This window comes from Haliotis cracherodii, unplaced genomic scaffold, assembly GCF_022045235.1.
Source record: "Haliotis cracherodii isolate W230 unplaced genomic scaffold, xgHalCrac1.p SCAF_7, whole genome shotgun sequence".
NCBI lineage: Eukaryota > Metazoa > Mollusca > Gastropoda > Lepetellida > Haliotidae > Haliotis > Haliotis cracherodii.
In genome coordinates, this window is record NW_027266330.1 from 53,512,702 (window position 1) to 53,538,983 (window position 26,282).

General features: G+C 40.0%; 1 protein-coding gene across 1 annotated transcript; it reads left to right on the top strand.

Moving 5' to 3' along the window:
* The first annotated feature begins 4,310 nt into the window (after window positions 1–4,310).
* LOC139447667 (alpha-amylase-like) lies at window positions 4,311–12,005 on the top strand. The gene is made up of 8 exons (XM_071229095.1): window positions 4,311–4,350; window positions 4,871–5,019; window positions 7,196–7,350; window positions 8,022–8,366; window positions 8,538–9,292; window positions 9,694–9,885; window positions 10,430–10,649; window positions 11,696–12,005. The coding sequence occupies exons 1-8, from the start codon at window positions 4,323–4,325 to the stop codon at window positions 11,934–11,936; spliced, it is 2,085 nt and encodes a 694-aa protein (XP_071085196.1). The 5' UTR covers window positions 4,311–4,322; the 3' UTR covers window positions 11,937–12,005.
* The last annotated feature ends 14,277 nt before the right edge of the window (window positions 12,006–26,282 follow it).

Consider the following 26,282-nt stretch of genomic DNA (forward strand, 5'->3'; position numbering starts at 1 on the left):
GTCAGTATCAGTTCAGTGTGGCGTGTCATTGTCAGTTTAGTGTGGAGCGTCAGTATCAGTTTAGTGCGGAGTGTCAGTATCAATTTAGAGTGGAGTGTCAGTATTAGTGTAGTGCGGAGCGTCAGTATCAGTTTAGTGCAGAGTGTCAGTATCAGTTTAGTGCGGAGTGTCAGTATCACTTTACTGCGGAGTGTCAGTATCGGTGTAGTGCGGAGCGTCAGTATCAGTTTAGTGCGGAGTGTCAGTATCAGTTTAGTGCGGCGTGTCATTGTCAGTTTAGTGCGGAGCGTCAGTATCAGTTTAGTGCGGAGCGTCAGTATCAGTTCAGTGTGGCGTGTCATTGTCAGTTTAGTGTGGAGCGTCAGTATCAGTGTAGTGCGGAGTGTCAGTATCAGTTTAGTGTGGGGTGTCATTGTCAGTTTAGTGCGGAGTGTCATTGTAAGTTTAGTGCGGAGTGTCAGTATCATTTTAGTGCGGAGTGTCAGTATCAGTTTAGTGCGGAGTGTCATTGTCAGTTTAGTGCGGAGTGTCAGTATCAGTGTAGTGCGGATTTTCAGTATCAGTGTAGTGCGGAGTGTCAGTATTAGTTTAGTGTGGCGTGTCAGTATCAGTGTAGTGCGAAGTGTCATTGTCAGTTTAGTGCGGAGTGTCAGTATCAGCGTAGTGCGGAGTGTCATTGTCAGTTTAGTGCGGAGTGTCAGTATCAGTTTAGTGTGGAGTGTCAGTATCAGTTTAGTGCGGAGTGTCAGTATCAGTTTAGTGTGGCGTGTCATTGTCAGTTTAGTGCGGAGTGTCAGTATCAGTGTAGTGCGGAGTGTCAGTATCAGTTTAGTGCGGAGAGTCATTGTCAGTTTAGTGCGGAGTGTCATTGTCAGTTTAGTGCGGAGTGTCATTGTCAGTTTAGTGTTGCGTGTCATTGTCAGTTTAGTGTGGCGTGTCAATATCAGTTTAGTGCGGAGTGTCAGTATCAGTTTAGTGCGGAGTGTCAGTATCAGTGTAGTGCGGAGTGTCAGTATTAGTGTAGTGCGGAGCGTCAGTATCAGTTTAGTGCAGAGTGTCAGTATCAGTTTAGTGCGGAGTGTCAGTATCAGTTTAGTGCGGAGTGTCAGTATCAGTGTAGTGCGGAGCGTCAGTATCAGTTTAGTGCGGAGTGTCAGTATCAGTTTAGTGCGGCGTGTCATTGTCAGTTTAGTGCAGAGCGTCAGTATCAGTTTAGTGCGGAGCGTCAGTATCAGTTCAGTGTGGCGTGTCATTGTCAGTTTAGTGTGGAGCGTCAGTATCAGTTTAGTGCGGAGCGTCAGTATCAGTTCAGTGTGGCGTGTCCGTATCAGTGTAGCTCGGAACGTCAGAATCAGTTTAATGCGGAGTGTCAGTATCAGTTTAGCTCGGAGCGTCAGAATGAGATTAGTCCGTGGTGTCAGTATAGTTTTAGTGCGGAGTGTCAGTATCAGTTTAGTGCGGAGCGTCAGAATCAGTTTGTTGCGGAACGTCAGAATCAGTTTAGTGCGGAATTCAGAAACAGTTTGGTGCGTAGCGTCAAAATCAGCTCATAGTGTCAGTATTAGTTGAGTGAGGAGCGTCTCGAGCTCTATCGGCTTGCAAACCGGCAACACACACACACGCACGCACGCACGCACGCACGCACGCACAGACGGACGTCCTATTTCACCTCACCTCACCTCACCTCACCTCACCTCACCTCAACTCACCACGAACATGAGTGATACGGACAAGCAGTGTTTTTCAAGTATTGTTTATGTAGATGATTGTTCGTGAGGCTTCTTTTCCTATAAGACTGAGTGAGTATGGTTTTAAGCCGCTTTCAGCAATATTCCAGCAACATCACGGCGGGGAACACCAGAAATGGGCTTCACACATTGTACCTATGTCGGGAATCGAACCCGGGTCTTCGGCGTGACGAGCGAACCGTCCCTTTTCCTATAAGAAGTATCAACTGATTCAAAGTTATTTTGTATTTTGCCTAGCCTCTATCGAGAGAAATGTCAATTAATGGTATAAGAGTGTATATATTTCTTAATAAGTTTTTTTCATTTTTCACAAATTAATTTTTAAAAAGGAATTTTTTACATTCGCAGGTCTCAATGTACTGTGTACCTCGTTCATAATGACATTAGTCAAGAGCAGCGACAGTCATGAATGATAAATTATACCTTAAACATGTAACAATTGCAAAAGTCAGCGTGGCCTTGGCACAATGTCGTTGCAGTTCCCATGGTCTCAAAATAGAAACTGGCAGATATTCTAATATTCCCAGAGATGAAAGGTTGTGCACTGTTACAACCCTTAATGTAAAAAATACTCTTAATGTATAGAAAATACTCTTAATCTAAAAAATACTCTTAATGTAAAAAATACTCTTAATCTAAAAAATAATCTTAATGTAAAAAAAATACATTAAGGGTTGCCCGTTAACCCTTGTTATAACCTTTAATGTAACAATTACTCTTTATGTAATTTTTTCTACAATAAGGGTTGTAACAGTGCACTCTTTGTAATGAAGGTTACGTCGAAGATGATTACCATATTTTGATGGTTTGTATCCGGTATTAAACACTGCGTGAGAAGTACATACCTACTAAATCATGTCATACCCTACACGTAACAAATACAATATCCTTTTGGCATCAATACACAGAGACAGGGGGAACCCTATCACCTGACACGACCAAATGGTAGACACCCAGAGACAGGGGGAACACTATCACCTGACACGACCAAATGGTAGATAGTACACAGAGACAGGGGGAACGCTATCACCTGACATGACCAAATGGTAGATACACAGAGACAGGGGGAACGCTATCATCTGACATGACCAAATGGTAGATACACAGAGACAGGGGGAACGCTATCACCTGACATGACCAAATGGTAGATACACAGAGACAGGGGGAACGCTATCACCTGACATGACCAAATGGTAGATACACAGAGACAGGGGGAACGCTATCACCTGACATGACCAAATGGTAGATGCACAGAGACAGGGGGACCGCTATCACCTGACATGACCAAATGGTAGATGCACAGAGACAGGGGGACCGCTATCACCTGACATGACCAAATGGTAGATACACAGAGACAGGGGGAACGCTATCACCTGACATGACCAAATGGTAGATACACAGAGACAGGGGGAACGCTATCACCTGACATGACCAAATGGTAGATACACAGAGACAGGGGGAACGCTATCACCTGACATGACCAAATGATAGATGCACAGAGACAGGGGGAACGCTATCACCTGACATGACCAAATGGTAGATACACAGAGACAGGGGGAACGCTATCACCTGACATGACCAAATGGTAGATACACAGAGACAGGGGGAACGCTATCACCTGACATGACCAAATGATAGATGCACAGAGACAGGGGGAACGCTATCACCTGACATGACCAAATGGTAGATACACAGAGACAGGGGGAACGCTATCACCTGACATGACCAAATGGTAGATACACAGAGACAGGGGGAACGCTATCACCTGGCTAAGAAAACGACAGAAGAGCAAAAAGAGGGGGACCGCTATCGCCTGTCTCGAGGAAATAGGCAAATATGGCAGATACCGTTGTGTTAAAATTAAAACATCAGATACATACCTACTGCCAAATGATTAGAGCTGTGGGGTATGTTTTAGGGGGGTTTCAGTCTCAGGCTCACTTGCTTGGAGAAACCGAAGGAACTCACAGATCTTATCTCTCTTGTTTCAAGGTTATAAACATGTAGAGTTGTGAGTTGTGTCTCAAGGAATATTCAAATGACAAACTTACGCGTCAAATTATGAAGCAACATAGTTTGCATAATGGTATTGGTCTGGGCCCACTTGCACACAAAGCGATCAGAGCGCTAAGACTATCGTAAGCCTATGTAAAACTATGGGAGCCACGTTCATCTTAGCGCTAAGAGATATATATTAGTCTGGGCCCACTTGCACAAAGCGATCAGAGCGCTAAGACTATCGTAAGCCTATGTAAAACTATGGGAGCCACGTTCATCTTAGCGCTAAGATATATATATATATATATATATATATATATATATATATATATATATATATATATACAGAGACAGGGGGAACGCTGGTCACTTGATATAGTCTATATAGTTAGGTTATTCAATGGCATTTAGGCACAAAGGGCACAAAGGAGGATCTGTTGTATTCCTGACAACACCTGACTGAAGAAAGACAATCCATGTCAAGGCTTCCACATTATCTGACTTCTTATCACTTTCAAGATCAGTTAAAATAGAGACCTATAAATACCGAGCTAGACCGCCGAACTACCAGTCACAATGTGGGCGCACTACGGGATTGTCTCAGGTAAAGTGCGTCAATCCATGTCAGATTGAGCATATATTTTTCTTGTTTGTTTTGTGTACATTCTGAAATCTGTTTCAGTGGAATATGATCAACTGTTTTCTTTTTAAAGAGACCCGTGAAGATTCCGGGATAGAATAGGTCTTCAGCCACCCATGCTTGCCGTGATCGGGTGGTCAGGCTCGCTGACTTGGTTGATGCATGTCATCGATCCCAATTGCGTGGATCGATGCTCATGATATTAATCACTGGATTGTCTGGTCCAGACTCGATTTTTTACAGACCGTCGTCATATAGCTGGAATATTGCTGAGTGCGGCGTTAAACAACAAACCAACCAACCAACCAAACCAATCTTTTTAAAGAGGTAAAAGAAAGAGTTTGATGAGTTAGTATGAATATGATATGCTGACATTAATACACTGATTAATGAGTGAAATCAGAGCATCTTGTTCCTTAAGGCGACTTGTCGTTAAGAGATAAAATACACATTTGTGAAAACATGTATCATTGCTTTTGGTCAGCTCTGCTGGTTCTGTCGGCGAGCGCGGAGTTCACGGATCCCCACTGCAATGGTAAACAGGTCATCGTACACCTGTTTGAATGGAGGTGGCCAGACATCGCCTTGGAATGTGAAAGATACCTGTCTAAGAAAGGTTACTGTGCTGTCCAGGTAACTGACACATCAGAAACATTAAAGGGACTGTTAATTTATTGCAAAGTGACGATGTCTGTGGGACTGGTCTTAGGACTGTATTTTATTTTACTGCCCACCCCTCACCTATAATAACTGACCAGTGCCTAATCATAGCAAGCCTGTTGCTATTGCACTTATCAATATGACATATACAAGTTTAGGAGCACATTAACAGCTTGATTCTGTACTAGAGTGTACCGGGCAAGCTGCGCGTTCGTTAAAGGCATCGATAACGTTGGTTGTGATTATATACATATTCCTATGTACAAGGGGTCGTGTATGGTTTTCTGAATGAAAAGATACCATCAAGTCGATAGATGGCTTGCAGTATATACAATTATAGCTACAATGGACAGAATTATCCTTAAACCGCCCGCATGTTATGAGAAATGAGCGGGCCACTGTAACTTGATAATGCCCTCATATTGCTTGACGACGGGCCATTATCACGTCCGTTGTTAGGTGACGTCATGGTATAGGGATAGGTGACGTCACTTTCAATAGTGACGTCATCTGGATTGTACTCTGACGTTTCTATATTTGTAAAAGTGGGTCAGTGACATTCGTGTTGATTGCAGTTAATGTTTCCAAACCGATATTGTTGTTTCTTTTTGTTTTATAGCAAATTCCATCTATTTTAGCTATAATAACGGTAACGCCATTTTCAGGGCATTATCGTTTGCTGAAGCCGTCGGTCTTTTCAACCACCCTCCTTCGTCGGGCAGTTAATGGAAGACCTCGGGCTTCTGCAAATGATAATGCCCTGAAAAATAACGTTACCCTTATACCCTTATAGTATTTACTAATATATATATATATATATATATATATATATATATATATATATATATATTCCAGACGAGCTATGTATATGTAGCATGTGGCAAGGTCAGCACACATAGTACATAGTCGTAGAGTTTGTTGTCTTGGTGTCCAAGGGCACCTAGCCTAACCATAGCTCGGCCAATGGTAAGGCCTTTTTTCGTCTCTGGACCAAGGCTTTTATATCCAAGGGCATCTGACACGGATTTATTCATAAATATAAACAGTGACAGTTGCATAGATCGTTCATGATGGCTGACAATAAATATACAATACAATGGTGATTAACATTTGAGATAAGCATCTTATAAGTAATTGCAGTTAAGTGATATTAGAAAAGGATATATCATGTAGCATATGAATACAAAGCAAATAGCTGTTCATTCCACTGTTGTGCTCTAATTGTCTATAACATTATAGTGCAGAGTTAATAAACGGTGTCAACCGTGTTTGTTCCCAAGCCTGTTCCATTGTACCTTTCATTATAAGCAATATTTATGATAAACTGACAAAATCCGGCGCCTCAGTGCTAAACGCGGTCATATCGTATACACTTTAGTGATTGAGTGAGTGAGTATGGTTTTACGACACTTTTAGCAATATTCCAGCAATGTCTCGGCGGGTGACACCAGAAATGGGCTTCACACATTGTACCCATGTCTCGAATCGAACCCGGATCTTCGGCGTGGCGAGCGAACGCTTTAACCACTGGGCTACCCGACCGCCCCGTATACACTTTAAAGGCCCAGACTATTTGGACAGGAACAGTCTTCCTTGTCAAAGATTATGTTGATAGTATCGCCAGAGATACCAGACACAAGGATTGTTCACTACATTTTCAAGAGGAACGAAAGAAAGGATATCGGGGAAACTCTAATTTGAATCATGAATTTCATGAAGCTTTAGGTTTGACCTCAGTGAGTGAGTGAGTGAGTGAGTGAGTATGGTTTTACGCCGCTTTTAGCAATATTCCAGTAATATCACAGCGGGGGACATCAGAAATGGGCTTCACACATTGTACTCATGTCGGGAATCGAACTCGGGTCTTCGGCGTGACGAGCGAACGCTTCAACCACGAGGCTACCCGACCGCCCCGTTTGACCTCAGGACAGGCATACCGTGTTAATACACCACCGGAGCTTCTAAAAGTGGAAGCTTGATTGTTATGAATAAAATGCCGAAGAAAATTCCTTCGGCACGGAAATGGTAATGGACTACAGTAGTGACCAGGGAAATGTTATCTTGTTATGTTCTCACCAACATATGTCTCATAAAGTAAATCAACTGCCAAGCCACATTGTATATACAAGACACCTATTGTACATACAAGGTATCCCCACCCAACGAGCATGTGGTGGTGACGAAGGACTACCCCCGTCCTTGGTGGGAGGTGTACCAGCCGGTCAGTTACAAACTCACCAGCAGGTGCGGTAATGAGGATCAGTTCAAGGACATGGTTTCCAGGTGCAAGAAAGTTGGGGTCAGGTAGGTCGTACAAATATCTCAGTTTGTGTACGTGTACACATATATCATAAAATTGATAAAATTATCATAAAATGTTTTAGAAGTTATCCGTTAAAGTGGGGGCCACTGGATTTTGATAGTTCGCTTTCTGTTCCTAATGACTTGCAGATATCAATCTTATTGACATACAAAGTCATAGTTAATTTGCATGCCTGCCTGTGTCGGTACGGCACTATGTTTTGTTTGTTTGTTTGTTTGTTTGTTGTTTAACGCCGCACTCAGCCATATTCCAGCTATATGACGTCGGTCTTTAAATAATCGTGTCTGGATCAGACAATCCAGTGATTGACATCATGATCATCGACCAACGCAATTGGTATCGATGACATGCATCAACCAAGTCTATGACTCGAGTGATCAATCAGGAGCCTCGAGAGTCATCTGATGAAAAATGAGTCGGTGATAGCTAGTGCATTTATTTGAACAAACTATAGTAATTTAGATTGACGATGGATGGCTCGATACTACTAATATTTATTATTGTATGGTCTCTGAAAAACCTCAGTTAATTGCCATCAAATTTAGAACTATGTTCAATGACAAATGTTATAAAATATAACGGTGTGCATATTCTTGCACATGATATCACATGACCTGTAGCGTCAGTCACCCCAACACTTTTCCCGTTTCAGGGTTATCGTTGATGGGGTTATAAATCATATGGCCGGGCTGGGGAGATCTGGAACAGGAACGGCAGGTAGCAGCTTCAACTCCGACAACTTGGACTTCCCAGGTGTACCATACAGGAGAGAGCATTTCAATGACCGCAGCACGTGTCCATCTGGTGACGGTAACGTCAACAACTATGGTGATCCCAATAATGTGAGAAACTGCTATCTCGTTGGCCTCACTGACTTGAATCAAGGCGTCGAGTACGTGAGGGACAAGATCTCTGGCTACTTCAATAACCTCATTGATATCGGAGTGTCTGGTTTTAGGATTGACGCTGCCAAACACATGTGGCCTGCTGACATCAGGTAGCTAACCATCAACGTGTGTGATGTGTGAGAAAACTCTTTGTGTTGTGTGCTCAGCGCTAAAGTAGTTGATGGTATCTGGTTCAAGAACATTAAGTGTTATGGACTTTGCTATTGGCACAGATTTCCTATGACATTTACTTTGATGACCCATTTACTTATCTGTTTCAGCGCAATTCAGAAGCGGGTGAAGGATCTCCCTGAGGGAGGTAAAGCGTTTTGGGCCCATGAGGTGATTGACCAGAATGATGGCGCAATTAAGGTGGGAGAATACACTTCTCTAGGCTACGTCACTGAGATGAGATATTGTCAAAAAATAGCTCAAGGTGTACACAACTTTGGAGAGCTTGGCAATGTCGTCGACTATGGCTGGGGCATGACACCTTCAGCTAACGCTTTAGTCTTTGTGGATAATCACGACAACCAGAGAGGCCATGGTGGTGGGGGGAATCTCATCACCCACAAAACACCCAGGGATTACAAGATGGCCCAAGCGTTTACACTGGCCTACAATTATGGGTTTGTCCGAGTGATGAGTAGTTATTTCTTCGGCGATGACTCTGACGCTGGACCGCCTGGCAAAGATGTCAGTATCAATGCAGATGGCTCCTGCGGTAATGGCTGGGTTTGTGAGCACAGGTGGGCCCCCATTGGCAACATGGTGGCGTTCAGGAACGCTGTAGCTGGTACTGGCATCGAACACTGGTTTGATAGTGGGGACGTCGTCGCCTTTGCCAGAGGTAACAAGGGATTCTTTGCGATGGCGAAGCAAGGAAATCTGGATCAAACCTTCCAAACAGGGCTGCCAGCTGGAGAATACTGTGACATCATCCACGATTGCCAACAAAAGGTCACAGTGGATGGCTCAGGAAACGCCCATATTCACATCAGCAACAACGAGGAACCAATAGTCGCCTTTATTGTTGGTGAGTTTTCGTATTTGTAAAGGAATTTGTGACCTTACGTGACAGGTGACATCAGTGTATAGGAGTGCATTCAACTTCAAATAAGGTGAGGTGACATTGGGATTACCTCGCGTCCAAGATTATTGCACCTAAATAGCGACTTAAGTATACTGACTCCGAGCCGACCAGTCCTTGCTTTAACCCCTTAATGCCGAGCGCCAGACAGGGTAATAAGAGGTACCATCTTTTAACGTCTTTTGGTATGACGCGGCCGGGGATCGAACCCTGGACCTTCCACTCTCCGTAGGCGGTCTACAAATAAAGTGCAATAGATTATTAGATAGAGCTCAATGTAATTTGACTATATTGACTTCAGTTCATCCGTGTGTGTATCTATGCTGAATATAAATATCTTCTCAAAGGTGGTCCAACTGGCAGTACAGGAGGTGGAAACACTGGAGGAGGAACTCAAGCCCCCGTTACCTCAGGCCCTGTTGTCACACCAGACTATGGAAGTGGTAGTTGGAAACACACAGTGATATTGGTACAGAGGCAGACCTCCCCAGGCCAGGATCTCTTCATCAGAGGAGGCATTGACCACGCCCACATGACAGGTTACACACTTCACAAGGCTTTTAACAATACTCACGCTCTGTTTTGTTCACTTACAAAGACGTACATGTATGGTTACTAGACCGAATCAATGATTAGATAACCATATACAAACAAATCATGTTTGGTTAAAAAGAGTTTGTATACAAAGTGTAACTCTTGTATCTCATCTTCATATCTGCTTTTATGTATTCTGTTCTATAAAGGATAGGGGGCACGGGTGGCCAAGTTGTATAAGGCGCCGCGATTCGCTGTGCAGAGTTGCGTCCCTTGGGCACGCCAGAAACCTGAGTGGGGGTTCGAATCCCAGTTCGCCCCGATTATGTTACCAGGTTTGTCAGCACCATACCAATACTCGTGGGTTTCACCGAAGTGGTAAACGTCTGAGACCTACATCACTTCGGCCTTTCCCCCCACATTAAGCTAACACGCCGTGATAAAACTGGACTAATGTTAAAAGCGGCGTAGAACCTAACTCTCTCACTCATATTGGCTTTTATGTATTCTGTTCTATAAAGGATAACCTGTTTTCACGCTGTGTTCAAGGATGTTCGTCTTCGGTGTCTGGGAATCCTTGTGCTATTCCGATCCGCCACAGGGACCTTGGTTCTGGTCCTCACTTCAGCAAATACAATGCATGGAGCGCAGGAGATAACTACTTGGACTGGTACGGAGCTGAGCCTGGGCAGGGGTCATCTGCCACTGGAACACCTGCACTGTGGACAACGAACAATGCTGGCAGACCAGAGTATAGCAAATACAATACGTAAGTGTGGAATCCACTTTGTTCCATCAGAGCACCATTTTGTTATGAGGTGATTTTCAAATTGAATAGCAAACCCAGAAATCAGTACGTTCAGAAGTAAATTGAGAAATCAGTTAATGACCACACCCACGAATAATCAACAAATAAGTTCAATCAGATAGTTTATTTATGTTTACAATAAATAAAAACTCAATGGGCCAAATATATGTCAGCAGGCATAAAAAAATAATGTCCAGTCACTTATGTTTAGAATACTGTCATATTGTCTTTGAATGGTTTGAAAGAGGCCATTCTCGTACTTAATTAACTTTGGGACCTGACAGGAATTCGGTATTTCCAGACAGATATCCAATACGCACTTGGCAAGTAGATTAGCAATAACTTGAATAAAGAATTACCCTGCTGTCTCTCTAACGTAGGCATAATCCCCCTGGCAAATCCCGAAACGTTCGTAACGATCAAGCATGCCGGGTCCGTTGAACAAATCAGAGGCTGATAGCTCTAAATGCCCCTACAAAACCATCTGGGAAGCCCCATTCACTGCTGTCGACCCGTGAAGATTCCGGGGTAGAATAGGTCTTCAGCAACCCATGCTTGCCGTAAAAGGCGACTAACGGGATCGGGTGGTCAGGCTCGCTGACTTGGTTGATGCATGTCATCGTTCCCAATTGCGTGGATCGATGCTCATGATATCAATCACTGGATTGTCTGGTCCAGACTCGATTATTTACAGACCGCCGTCATATAGCTGGAATATTGCTTAGTGCGGCGTTAAACAACAAACCAACCAACCAACATTCACTGCTGTCCACATCTGTTCCAACCTTGCCCCAACAGCACTTGATATTTTTATCACATTTGAATATGTTGCTGCCACTAAAGATTGCAACAAATCTGTTTATGCCAAAACCACTTGCACACAACAATATCAGTTGCAACGTGTGCCTCTTGAACCCCTCAAGGGAGTTTCTATTGTGTGGGTGTGATCACAGGATAGCCTCACAAAAGTCGACATAACGTGTGTATCTGATACGATTCTTTCACAGTTTCGGGGACCATTATTGGCTGGTGGACATTGACATGGATTGCTCCAAAACAAAAGATGGCTTTTTCGAGTTCAAGTCTGTAGTCAATGGCGACTGGGAAGGCAACGTCGCTGGGGGATCCTGCAGTGGAGCTGGAGCTGCCACACCTCCCTATTCGAGTAAGAACCACTTTGGCAGGTGTGGTTACCTCAATGTCTTCCACTGGGGCAGCGGCAGCTGTTCTATCACGCAGCTTACCTAACCCCAGTGTTGTGTGAAGGATGGTACAAACATATGCAGAAGATGATTGGATTGACTTATATGAAATAAACGCCTGTAAAAAAAACTCGAGTTATTAATTTTACGTTCCTGCAAGTACACACGCGCGAATCATCATTAACTTTAGGCTGTGATCGAAAGACAATAATTAACCCCGAAAAAATGATAAAAAATAAAGCAAATACATTTTGCATCAAGCTCAAGCATCAAGAGGGTGTTACAAATTTTGATTCATAGGCTCAATTTCCTTTGATTGAAGTTGCGAATCATCTTCCCATCAAACTGAATCCCTCTGCCATTTCAAAAGCTATAACAGAGCGTTATGTCTAGGATAAAACACTATTGTAAGATTGTGCTGGGGGATGTAAGATAGATTAACCCTTCTTGAACTCGATGCTACTTCGCCTAGTATAACCTGTGAGTCATGTATGTTTCTATCTAAGAAACCTTGGGGAACAATCTGTTCAGTTCGGGTATTAATTCTATTTATTGAATGATATGACAAGCTGAATGTATGCAACACATATATTTAACACATATAACTCTCTCGTCCAAATGCAAGCAATCATGTGTCAAACCTGCAAATACATTTAGACCTGAAGGTTTTACAAGAGACAGTGGGGTAGGTGTGTGTTGGGACGCATTATATATGGAAGACTACCGGTGAAAGGGGCGGTCGGGTAGCCTAGTGGTTAAAGCGTTTGCTCGTCACGCCGACGACCCGGGGTCGATTCCCGACATGGTTACAATGTGTGAAGCTCATTTCAGGTGTCCCCCGCCGTGATATTGCTGGAATATTGCTAAAAGCGGCGTAAAACCATACTCACTCACTCACTCACTACCGGTGAAGGCACCACATGGTCGATCACCGTTTAGGAGGTATCAGCAAAAAAACAAAGAGTATGTAAAAAATGCATAATGTTTTGGCTCACTATATGAGGGAAAAATGGCTTAATTATTTCGTATGGACTATACTAATTATGAAATATGTCCATTAAAGTTTTTAAAATTGAAATTGCTGCAGGCTATCATAAGTGTACCACAATGTGGCCAAACACACCTTGTGTGGCAGCATAAAGTGAGCACTGAGACGGTGCAGAACACGCAGGGAAAGCAATATTTTACGTTCGCTTCATCGGACACTTTTCGTCATTCCTCACAGCCAAACAGCGACCGCGATTTGTTTCTTACTGCCCCACATATACTCTGACCAGGCTTCCGGTGCAGGTTCATGGGACACAACGTTTGAACACGAGTAATACAATGTGTTGACGCAATGTTACTAGAAACTAGTATTTTGAGAGATTGTATCTTAAGAAAGGGAATGTATGACAACTCAATTATTGGCCAAAATAATGACAACTATTTTTTTTTATATTACACGTTCAGCCAAACATCATGTGCGTATTACGACCAAATGGTCGGCATCCTTGTCTCTATAAAAAAAGCAATTTTTTGGTACAGGAAGCTCCTCTTCAAGTAACATTCAAAATAACACAATCTTCATCCAAGATATGGGGCGGTCGGGTAGCCTAGTGGTTAAAGAGTTGGCTCGTCAAGCCGGAGGCCCAGGTTCGATTCCCGACATGTGTACAATGTGTGAAGCCCATTTCTGGTGTCCCCTGCCGTGATATTGCTGGAATATTGCTAAAAGCGGCGTAAAACCATACTCACTCACTCACTAATACCAGATACCTGCGGTGTCTGTCAATGATACATGTTTGTGATGCTTGCTGGAGAAACGTTTAAGCGATTACAATATTGATGATAAGAGTTTGATGGTATTCCAGACTGACGATGATTCATGGGAGCCTAGGTTATAGTCCAGGGCCCACTTGCACAAAGCTATCTTAGTGCTAAGATGATCATAACTCCCATACTTTAACATAGGCTTACAATAGTCGTAGCGCTAAGATCGCTTTGTGCAAGTGGGCCCAGGTTCTTAACGTGAGCATGATCATAAAATGATAAAACAGGACAAAATATTTCTCCTTTTAACTGCATACTCCTGTTGTTATGCATCTATTTTATGGACAACTAAAGTATTTAAATAATAAAATTCGAACACACATCGTTATTGAGGGGTCTAAGTTGTACAGTTCACGACTCAACTGCGAGAATAATGGTATATTATTGGGAGTTAAATAAGGTACATACAAAACTGACAGTCTTCGATATAAAGGGAGTTTTTCGACCTTTATTCATGCGCTCGTTGTTTGATCAATGTTATATATTTTTTTCCGATTTAGCACGGTTATACCTTTGCTAATAACAAGATATATGTAGATGAACACACGGTAACATCCTCATAATTATTGTTTTATGATAAAAAGAAAACACACAACAATGTCAGCACACATTTTCTCACTTAAACAGATTTCTCAAATTCTAATCATACCATACTTTGACATTGCACTACACCGTCAGTTTAATGCTATTCATGTCATTTCTTTTTTATTTTGGAGGTATGACATTGTAGGTTATGGATCTACTCTTAAATCGACCACGTGGTCCTTTTACCGGTAGCGTGTACTGCACGTTCAAATGTCTAACAAACACAAAACGCGGGTCACGTGTACTGACGACAAACACCACTCTTCTAAATATGGCCGCTCGCACTCAGCCAGCTGAAACGGACCCGTAGACACATGATCAAAACTTCGTGGATGTACAGCGTACGTTCAATATCAGCACGAACTGAAAGAAATAACCAGTGCATATCTGGCATTTAAGCCGCTATTAACCTAGTTCGAGCTGCACACATTGCTAAATATAAACCTTCTCAGTCTTGTTTGTTTGTTTGTTGCTTAACGCCGCACTCATAAATATTCCAGTTATATGACGGCGGTCTGCATGTAATCGAGTCTGGACCAGACAATCAAATGATTGATATCACAAGCATCGATCCACACAATTGCGAGACGATGACATGCATCAACCAAATCAGCGAGCCTGACCACCCGATCCCGTTATACGCCGACAAGCAACGTCGCCCCTTACATATGCGGATGATAAAGCCTCACCAGCTGAGAATGAAACTGATCTCAGTTTGCTTTTAGATGTTCTGCATACATGGTACAGCTCAAATAAGGTAGAGATGAATAAAGACTAGTCCAGTGCATGTACCAGTGTATGTACCAGTGTATGTATGCGGCGTTGTGTTTGTAAGTGTACATGTACCAGTGAATGTATCAGTGTATGTATGCGGCGTTGTGTTTGTAAGTGTACATGTACCAGTGTATGTATCAGTGTATGTATGCGGTGTGTGTATGTTAAGTATCTGTCTGTTTATTATTATTTGTTTTTGATTTTTATCTTGGTTGTATGCATGTATGTATTTATGAAGGTCCTGGGTATGCATTTTTTGTAAATATTGTTAACTTGTAGTGAACGCCTACGTGGTAGAGCGTCCACCCGGAGAGTGGAAGGCCCAGGGTTCGATCCCTGTCGGTGTCAAACCAAAAGACACTGAAAGATGGTACTTGTTGTTACCCTGCCTGACACTCAGAGTCAATACACTGTGTCTGAGTCGGGTATTCATATTAAACTGTGACATGTTATCTCAGTGGGCTAGCTCTATACAATCGGCATTAGTCTGGACCAGTACAAGCTGCCACACACACACACACACACACACACACACACACACACACACACACACACACACCATCCACCTCACCTTAACTTTATTTGTCGTGACTCAGAGGTCATACATGGCCGAGTGTTTTAACATGCCAACTGATATACTAAGTACATACAACTTGTGACTATCTCTCACTATCGCTTTCACACACAGAGCAATATTATTCACTAGTTGTGTGTACGGTCCTGAAAAGTGCTATAGATTAATTCAAATTATATACATATACATATTGAATACAACTTGATTACTAAAACCGGTTGAATCTTACTGATATGATTGGCAGCTCTGATTGGCAGATTTATTGGGATTGGGGTCACTCTAATTTATCTGCTAATTACAAGTTTCGATTATCATGTAATAGCACTGTTACTAAAATCTGGCAGGTTTCTTTTCATCAGGTATGAATTGTTGATTCGTGTAGTCATACATTTTACGATTCTTACCTAATCGAATATTTGGCACCAGCTATTATTGTCCACATGTATTGGTAATTGTGGCAGATACTTACGTCACTGTATCTCAGGCTGCAGAACTGATAACATCCAAACATGTAAACAGTACACATGTCATTGTGTTACATTGCTACATATCATTTCATGTATCTTCCTGCTTGAACAAAGAGCCTACATGTACGCTGTAATCGGTGCAATGTATGTCCATATATACAGTCTCAGCTGGCTAACTGGCTAGCTGGCATCTCCAATCAAGTCATCTTCACTTCTCATGCATAATATAATTCCCGAAGACATTTTGAATAAAGGAATTGAAATGAAATTCGTTATATTATCATTTTTAACAAATAAATATGAAATTACGTTTCTAAATCTTAAAATACATTATACACACAACTATACGTCACAGTGTTGAATTCTGCGGAAAGTTTCTATTATGTGATTCCACTAGCAACTATATTATTCAACGCATATGTACAAAAAGCATCTGAAAAAAGTGTACAACCAAAACATCGCCATTTTCTCATTTTACCAATTTCCAATTCTAGAACGTGGAGTTATGTCGTTTTTTGTCTTTCTACACGTAGACCTCTCATTCATGTTTTGACGTCGAGAAACTTAGCACAAACTTTATTTCCGTCAAAAAAAATCAGTATTCAATGTGTCACTTTAAACATAACCGTACAATTCTAATATTTCTGTCATAATGGTGTTCGAATATAATATATAAGTATTTTGTTGTTTCACAGTTTACATAAAGCGGTCAAATAAAATATTTCGTCGCACTGGGCTTTATCATGGTACGATCAAATGTGGTTACATATTTAACGGCTGTTTCGTTGGCAAAACAGAAACTTCGACAACATTTAGCAGTTTTCGGCTGTAATTTTCCAACATGGGTTTAATGTTCAATAATTTACAATTCTGTTAAATTGGTCAGAGGTTGGCCCAGTACGCGCGACCGCAATTCTGGCACAGCGTTGATATTTCAAAACTGTGGGTCTGAAAATTAACAGGATTCCAGCGGTAATGTCGTGAATCACATCATTTGGTCAGAGATCTCGCCAGACCCGAGTTGCATGCCGAGTTGTATACAACGTCAGTTCGTACAACTAATTGCATACAAATTGTACCAATTAGATGTACCGTGTGAATGCCCCTTAACCAAGAAGAAGTCAGATACAATATTGTCGTATATTTTACTTCGTCTTCTTATGATAGTCCGTACATTAACATGTTACCGTAAACAGTTAAACAGAGACGTGGACAATCTTAGTTCAAACGTTGATATTGATGAAACTGAGTCTTTAGCCATGATAGGTTAAAGGTCAAGGTCTTTGACAGCTTTAGTTGTAATTTACGTTACGGTTATTATAAGCAATATTGTTATGTGTGATTTTCTCGTTCGGAAACCTGAAATAGCAATCTCTTTACCATATTCACTGTACTCCCACGCGTTTCCTATGATTCAGTAAACAATACCTAACATCATTTCCTGGTTGATAAATATTGTCAAAGATTAAAATATACTAATTTGCGAACATTATTGTAATATAATTCTCTGACATTATTATATATGGTTGCTTATTTGGTGATATTCATCAAAAGTAGAAACGTATACATCGACACGAGTAGTTAGTCTTTTCACAGCTGTATTTTTTGTAAACAAATGTGTAGAATTTACAGAACATACCAACTGTCATGAACTATAGCGGCGTATACACAGAGGACTTGCAGATGGATCTCAAAGTTGTTTTTCAGGGGACCATTATTGGAGCTGGGTGCTTCATACGCAGTACTTATGCATGAAATTGCGTATTTTCTGTTAACAAAATTAATGTGTATTATACTGAAACAATACGGACTATTGTGTGTCGTGTAATGGTAGCCAATATACAGTTTAAACGGAGATTATCTTAAACTTGGTCAGGGGACGCTATTTAGCGGCGAATACGGTATCTCCATGAAGTGAGGAATGGAAGCTGGATAACAGTACGTTATGATTCTCATGACATACACTGGCTGCCTCCCAAAACGTGTCAGGCGACGCAAGCACTTCTTTCTGGCAGAGGCACCGCTGAATATCTGGCTTTGCACGAACTGCTCGTGCAGCACACGATGTTTTCAATGTCAGCAAAGGTATTCATCACCAAATGACCCAACCCTGACATTCAAGCGTCAACATCTGAGGTAAGTGGAAGTAGGAATCACTCCATAAAACTTTCTAGCACGATTTTATCATATACATCGTTGGTGAACAATTGCTTCTTGAAGGGAAGCATTATTCCTGCAAATATACTTTATTGACTGATAGAAAATGTCACCAGGCCAACTAATCTGGGAATTCACTAGTGCTGAAGATATCTCAATCGAAACAGGAATCGCGGATAGACGCATAAATTTTCCTGTTACTTTTTAATGCAAAACGTTTGTCATAAAATCTGACAACCCATACTGAAGTATTTGTCTTTCAAAATACTGTTTTTAGGAAAACTGAATTTTTACGGAAACTGGGAATGTAAAATTAGGGAACAAGTTTCATTTATAAAATATTAAATGAAAATATATATTTATTGGCATGTCTTTAACTAAGGTACACGACCTACTGTGTAGAAGTTAATTGCCCTTACACCCTATGAGCACCCGTTGAACACGTGTGTGCCATGCCTGAAACTGAACAGAACATTATTACGCTTAGGTCACTGATGTTATCAGCGGCAATAAAGGTGCAGCATTGATACATCAACAAATACATGACTATATACAATTATACAATATATATCAACAGATTTGCCGAGCAGGGGCTTCACTAAACAAAGATACAGGACAGAGTTCAGTTACGAGACACACTGATAGGGTTCAATAGCAGCATAATAATTTTACAACATTTGGACAATTTTCTGAGTGTTTACTATTAAAAAGGACATTCGTTTTGCACATTTTTGGTAATATGTAAAAATAGATTCTAAATAGCTGTTTCCCTCATTTTGAGCATGTGGTCAGATAAATAGATGGTTGAACTCATCACCTTAATCAGTTGACCCGTGACGAACCAGGGTAGAATAGGTCTTCAGCAACCCATGCTTGCTGTAAAAGGCGACTAGGCTTGTTGTAATAGGCGAATAACGGGATCGGGTGGTCAGGCATGGTGACTCGGTTGATGCAAGTCATCGATCCCAATTGCTTGGATAGATCTTCATGATGACAATCACTGGATGTTCTGGTCCAGACACGATTATTGACAGACCGCCGTCATATAGCTGGAATATTGCTGAGTGTGGCGTTAAACAACCAACCAACCTTAATCAGCTCAAGATAATTTTCTCAATCTTCCGATTTCCTAGTCTCGCTAAATACTTACTTTCATGTTTAAATAATTGTCGATATTCAGGGATTCATTTTTAACTATGGTATACGTGGCTCCTTTTGGAAGATTTATCTTGTATGGCTTTTAAGCATTGTAAATTGATATTGTTTTAATCGTGCAAATACAGTCTCCAAGAATACAATATTGCATAGAAACTACCAAGTTGTTGGACGTATTTGAGTTATGGACCGTTTGTGTATGATTCCTTATGTACATACAGCAAGTTTAAATATACTGACTGTGTAAAACATTATGAACCTGAGAACAGAGGGGGCAGGTATTACTCGCATTCATACACGTAAACAAACTATAGTAGATATAGTAATGAATGAAGTTGAAAACTTCCTGCGTAGCTCCCATGTAGTTTCTGTGGAGGCTCTTCACATTGTAGTGTCAGTATATATATACCCACATGGGCACTTCTTTTGTTACTGTCACTACAATATGAAAAGCCTCCATATGTATACATATTTGCCATTTTTACATTAAATACTGTAACGGAGAAAGAGTATGGTTTTGGAAATGTGATTCCTCCAGACAAGTTCTAAATTAACAACTGTTGTTTATGGAACAGAGATGTTTTATGAAAAAAATTGAGTACTAATTTCTTCTCTCACGTTCCTATTTAATTCAGTTCCTATTTTATCAGTTATTTGAAACTGTTTAGAATAACGTAAACATGATAGCAAGGTAATGAGCCTGTGAGATCTGTCACATCTATCACTAGTTTGATGCTTTCTCCATGTTCAGTCATTTCCAATATCCTCCACTGCTTATCAGAAACAGTTAGCAAAGTTAACCATTTGCATTCTATCTTAATGCCATCCTCCATGCACGCAAAATGTTAACATATACTTTGTGAAATATGTATGTAATCTTTACAGTAAATGAATGTTCATTCCTAACTATACTGATGGGTGAGGGGAACTGACACGCTATTCGTAGGGAGTTGTGGGGCAATGTGTGTGTGGGAAGGGGTCCAACCCCTGATTCATTCGGAATGACAAAGGCATTGAATAAGAAAACATATTGGTTTGCGATTTTATGGACTAGCAAATATGCAATAACATTACAAAATACTAAAAGATTTGCATGAGATCGTACCGACGTTTGTTATTCTTAAAGAAAACACGAGGGTATTTCTTTGATATAAATAATTCAAAGCTGACAAAGAGCCAACGCTCAAATACAACCAACTTCACTTGTATCGAAATAAAACAGTCGGTTGAATGTCAGGGATGACGTGACTTCAAAACTTGATGCACGTTGTGAACATATTCCTAGGGGGTTTCAGCTACGTGTATCTGTAGGAAATTGTTCGTTGGAAATAGTACATGGCTTGAACAATACAGTGACGCTACAACAATTATGTCAGTATAGTGGTGAAGCTACTGGATTGGAATGGAGGTGTTGAATGTTATTAAAAATCGACGAATATTATTCTATTGACAGGTTAACCTTTTTTTCTAAATAGCATTCTGTACCATCGATTATACGAAATACACCGTTTTGTATTTTTTCACTTTCAAGTGTGATATGCTGATATTGTTTGAATGTATCTAACTGTTACCACATAAAAAGGTGTTGACATATGTTTCATAGTATTTACGTACCTATTTACATTTATCTTCACACGCAGGGACATGTATAAATATTCATGTAGCTTAATGTTGAAAAACACTTGTATGAGAAACATTCTCTATAAAAAATAACATAGCATTGAGAAGCCTCTCCCCCACTGTTTTGATGTTGAATACGTAATCTCTATGGTTGTTGGCTTAACATCCGTGGGTATTGTGACAACAACGACACACAACCACTAGTTAATAGTTCCTGTCAGAACAGAAAGGTATATTAACAAAAATCCCACAAAGTGATATAGTGAGCATACAGCTATTTACATTTTCTATATTTATATTTATTTGTTGAAACAGCTAAAAAGAGGTAGACATTTTTCACAAATTTAGCAATCAGGAGACCTACTGGGTTTTGAAATTTGATGTAGTCCCACTGTAGAGAAGATACCTCTTATTTCAATTTGTAACCGAGCGCTTTAGTCATTTCTTGGAAATCAGAGAGAGAAGTCATTTCTTGGAAATCGAACATGCCATTTCCATTGTAGGGGGGACAGGTTGTAGAAATAGTTTTTTGAAATGCTCAACGAATATATTTCCACAACAAATTTTATGAATTAACACTCTACTATTTATTTTTGATGTGTAAGTCGTATTAGTTGGTTAGCAATTACCCCCAGTAAATAATTAAAAATCAAATCAAACGCCTCTCCACCCTGAACTTGGATGTGGCAGAACTTGACCTACATCATAGTGACTCACACTTCAAAACTGTCAATATAGCTGCCAATGTTTACATTTTCCTTGCCTCAGCAGACAGGTTACGCAGCAAGATGCCATTCCCGGTCTATGATGTGGTGCAATATTACCCTGTAGATTCACTGGGAATGAGCCTGCTGGTACAATGTGATTACCAATGAAACTGGAATAAAGCTGAACAGCCGCTTTTTAGGCTGCAGACCAGACGCTTTTACTGCTGCAGACAAGCCGGCTATTTTGACATGAGGCATCTGCATGATTTGGCTTGTAGGGTTTGAAGTTTTCACGGAGTCAATGCAAACGTGCGAAAGAAAATTATTGTTACAGTTGTGGCCCAGAACAGTGGTTCGTGTATGATTTTCTTTAATGTGCGTGTTCTGAAATTAATCTCATCATGTTTGATAGCTTGTTGTGATCATGTATGCTTTGACTTACGTGATGTCGGGACATTGTTTTCGCCTATGAAGGGAGCTAGAGAATCTAGGAGTGTTTTCTGATGGACTTTTAAATCCTCTCCTGCCAAATCGTTACGGTGGCGGTAGAAGGAGATGGCAATGGATATCTATCACAGATAGGTTTGTAAACAACATGTGAATAAAGTTTCGTCAAACATTGTTATATAATGTTAAACATGTTTCCTAATGTTTTACTTTTCTGTCATTGTCGGTTGTTTCAATAAGGAAACAGCCTGTGCCGATTCAGGTCGCCATAGAATGTCCCTAAAAGTTTCATAACCATTTCAATTGTATGGAAAAGATATGCCTTCGTTGAATCTTGTAATGTCATCATCAACTTAGTAGTCAGTGTTGTTGGCTAGAACCCCCCAAAAACATCAAACTACCATATTTTTATACTCTATTAAATACTATGCCATCTATAAATTTTGACTTGGTGTGTATTAGAGACCTGGCTTGTATTTGAGACCAAGCGTGTAACAGAGGAAATGTAAATACGTTTTACAGCTGGGGGAGGGGGGTCGGGGTTTTATGTCGGGGTGTGGGTGATCGATCGGCAGCCATTTTGTTATGAATCGATATATAGGCTATCGATATATTCATACGCACGTTTTTTGTGTGAAAAGTCTAGTGAAATTAGTGAATCAGTGGATCAGTGAAAATATATTTGAAAGGGTTTCCCTTAGCAAAACGGAAACCTCTATTTAACCCATCAGAATCAAGCATTCATCAATGTCATGGTATGGCAGAATAAAGGGAAGTAATCAGACATTAGTCAAAACTTTGCAACTCTTGGACTCTTATTTTAGAATAGGAGAAACAAGCATAAAATGATACTCGTCACACACAGCTTACATTAAATAAAGGATAGAGTATAATTTCAATTGAAATATTTTGTCACTGACAGTTTCTGGTGGGAATCTATGATTTTGTAGTTCTATATTTGTGAACCACCTTCGTAGATTAAGGGTAAGTTCAAAAGATAGGGTTCAGTTTTCAAGTTTCCTTAACACCGATAATATTTTCCTATTGAAGAATGTTGAATTGAGTTAAGCCAGGACTGTCTTAATTGACCAATTAATTCAACTTTTACATTATTTTTAAGCCAGTTTTGATTTGACCAGATGTAGGAAAAGCCAGTTTCATTAAAAATATTATAAATATTTTCTAAAAAAGAATAAAATCAACATTTGTATCAGACGACAATTTATATAAACTGCAATGTTAAATGTAACACAACTTATCTACATTGCTAGGTAGTTTAGACGAGAAGATCAAAGCTCTAACCTGGACTAAAATTTCAGTTGGACTTCTACCAAGTTCCCCATGGATATAAAAATGTGGTGTCGATTGCTTGACGTTTAAGATACGCTCAACTTTTTACAGAATTTCAAATGTACGTGTATCAAAATAATAGTATTTTAATATCCCCAAATTTCGTTCCCGTAGTGTCATATTGGTTGTATAAGCTGATAAAATAATTTGAATTCGCATTTAACATGTATATCTAATTGTCTAATAATTTTAAATAGAGAAAACACTGCTCTAGAAGCTTGATCTGCAATTTGCTTAATTGCTTTACAAAATTTTCAGTTCCCACTAAATAATACTCCAAGATAAAGATATTCCTGAACAGCTTCAATTTCTTCCCGAAAACAAAATAAAAGAATAATATTTCCGGACATATCTCTTAGAAATATCATTTTTTAAATTTTGTTTCGATTAACTTGTTTCCATGTTTTAAAGCAAACTGAATATATCTAAGGTTTTTTTGTAAATCTTCTGGGGTTTCTACCAAAAGGGTGATGTCCCCAGCGTACAAAAGTATCATAAGTTTACCAACTATTCCAAACTGTATTTCAATAAGACTATTGACATTGCATAGACTGTATAACAGGTTGACACCTAAAAAATCTTCCAGGTCGTTGAGATATAACGTGAATAAAATCGGTTACAGATTTTCACCCTGCCTCACCCAAGTCTCTCCGGGAAAGAATGAAGCAGTAAAATCATATAATTGGTTTATACATATTGTAGATATTGGTGAAATATTTATTACTCATTTTACTTTTTCATTTAGTGACCATTTCTCCAAACTGTTTCAACTTCTTCACTGAAATCAAATAAACAAACAAAATAATTTCTTTTCTGAGCTATTAGATATGTAAATTAAGACCTTTAGAACAGAGACGTAATCAATTGTTGAACAGGAAACAAGACATTCAGTGTTGAATTTACAAACTTTGTTACTACGCAAGGCATTAACCACACACTCTATTTCGTTATCCCTAATTGGATTATGTTATATTTCGCATGAAGGTACTCTTTCTGTTTCAAAGTTTGCACAGTTCAATATAAATTATCATTATCCAACATCAAATTCATCTTTGCTTTTATTAAAAAAAAATTGTTAATGCCCCAGAAAGATTTAGGATCAGATTTTTTATCTTTACATATTTTGTCTGAACATTATATTTTGTATAAATAGAATTAACATTTGTTTTAGGCTTTTACTATAAATTTTTCAGGATTGAGAAAACATTTTCATTTGAATTATGTTATCCGAAATGTTTATATTTTTGGTATATTTTTTTCTGTTCTTTACAGTCACCATCAAACTTTACTGGATTGTCTTGTATTCGTTTACGGCCAAATGTTTCTTTTGCAGCCAATACAAACTTTTCACCAACTAAATTTGTAATATCATTTAGCTTTCTTGTGCGTTGCAACTATTTACATCGTCAAGTTTACAACACAAACCATCACTAATACCTTGGTCTATGCTATATTCATCATGATCAGATTAGTTTCAGTGGACTTTTAAAGTATTGTGAATTACATACGTGGGTAGGTTGATGCATGTAATCAATCCTAATTGCGTGGATCGATGCTCATGATATTAATCACCGGATTGTCTGGTCCAGGCTCGATTATTTACAGACCGCTGTCATATAGCTGGAATATTGCTGAATGCGGCGTTAAACAACAAACCAACCAATCAACATAAGTTGGATCTTCATTGGAGTTGTCTATACAAAAGCAATAAAGATTGGTGAAAGAGAATTCTAAACTAGAGTGGATGTCAGAAAAAGAGGCATCACATTCTGGAATTATACATTTATCAATAAGTGTTAGGAATTCTGCACATACAAGACAGTACTCTACTGTACTAGCGTTTTTACAGGGAAGAGTTACTCTCCCTCTGTCAGAACCAACTCTACTATTTGTGATATAAGAGTCCAGCCTTTTTACAAACATTGAGAATTTTGTATCCCTAGGAATTTGTGGTATTGTCCATTGAAGACCTCTGTAATGGGGTATGATTGTCTCATTACTAGTTCAGCTTCCAGCATGTAGTATTCTATATATGCATCTCTTTCAGTGGAATCCTGGTATGACTTAGTTCGTGTTCGCGATTTAAGTCCCCAGTTAGGCATACAAGCTTAGCCAAGCAGAATATCGATATTATGTCATTTTCTAGCGTACTATAATGGTCAATGCATACTTGCTACCTTATTGAGGTATGAAGACACATCCTATAGTCAGATCTTCATTTAACCCTGTTCACTTGCTGTTTATTTGACACCACAGCGAGATGTCACTGGTTTTAGGTAGAACTTGCACAATATCACTAAGATGTTTATTCACAGCACCTGATGATCCCCCTCTATTATCAACGTTTTTAGATCTATTATTGATAAACATTTCCAAACCAGGTAGATCTATACAGCCTACGTCACACAGTTTGGTCCTGTGAGGCATAGGATATCAAAGGTTGAATATGTTGGAGGAATTCTGGGTCTAAGAGTCTTGATCATAGACCAGACACATGCACTTGTATCTCAATGCCCTAAGCTGTATGCTCAGTGATATCTTAGGCCTTGTCCATCGCTGTACTGCTAGAGTGGTAGCGTTTCGGCCTCAGTATTTCGTCCATGGAGTGATTTCATATGATGAAATTCTACTTGGCAGTAGGGACTGGTTTTCCTGGTTGGTATAACTGGCCATTAATGTTCAGTTTGTCGAAGGTCGTTGTTTGATGCCCGGCTGCAAAGGCTGCGCGAAGCACAGGATACAGC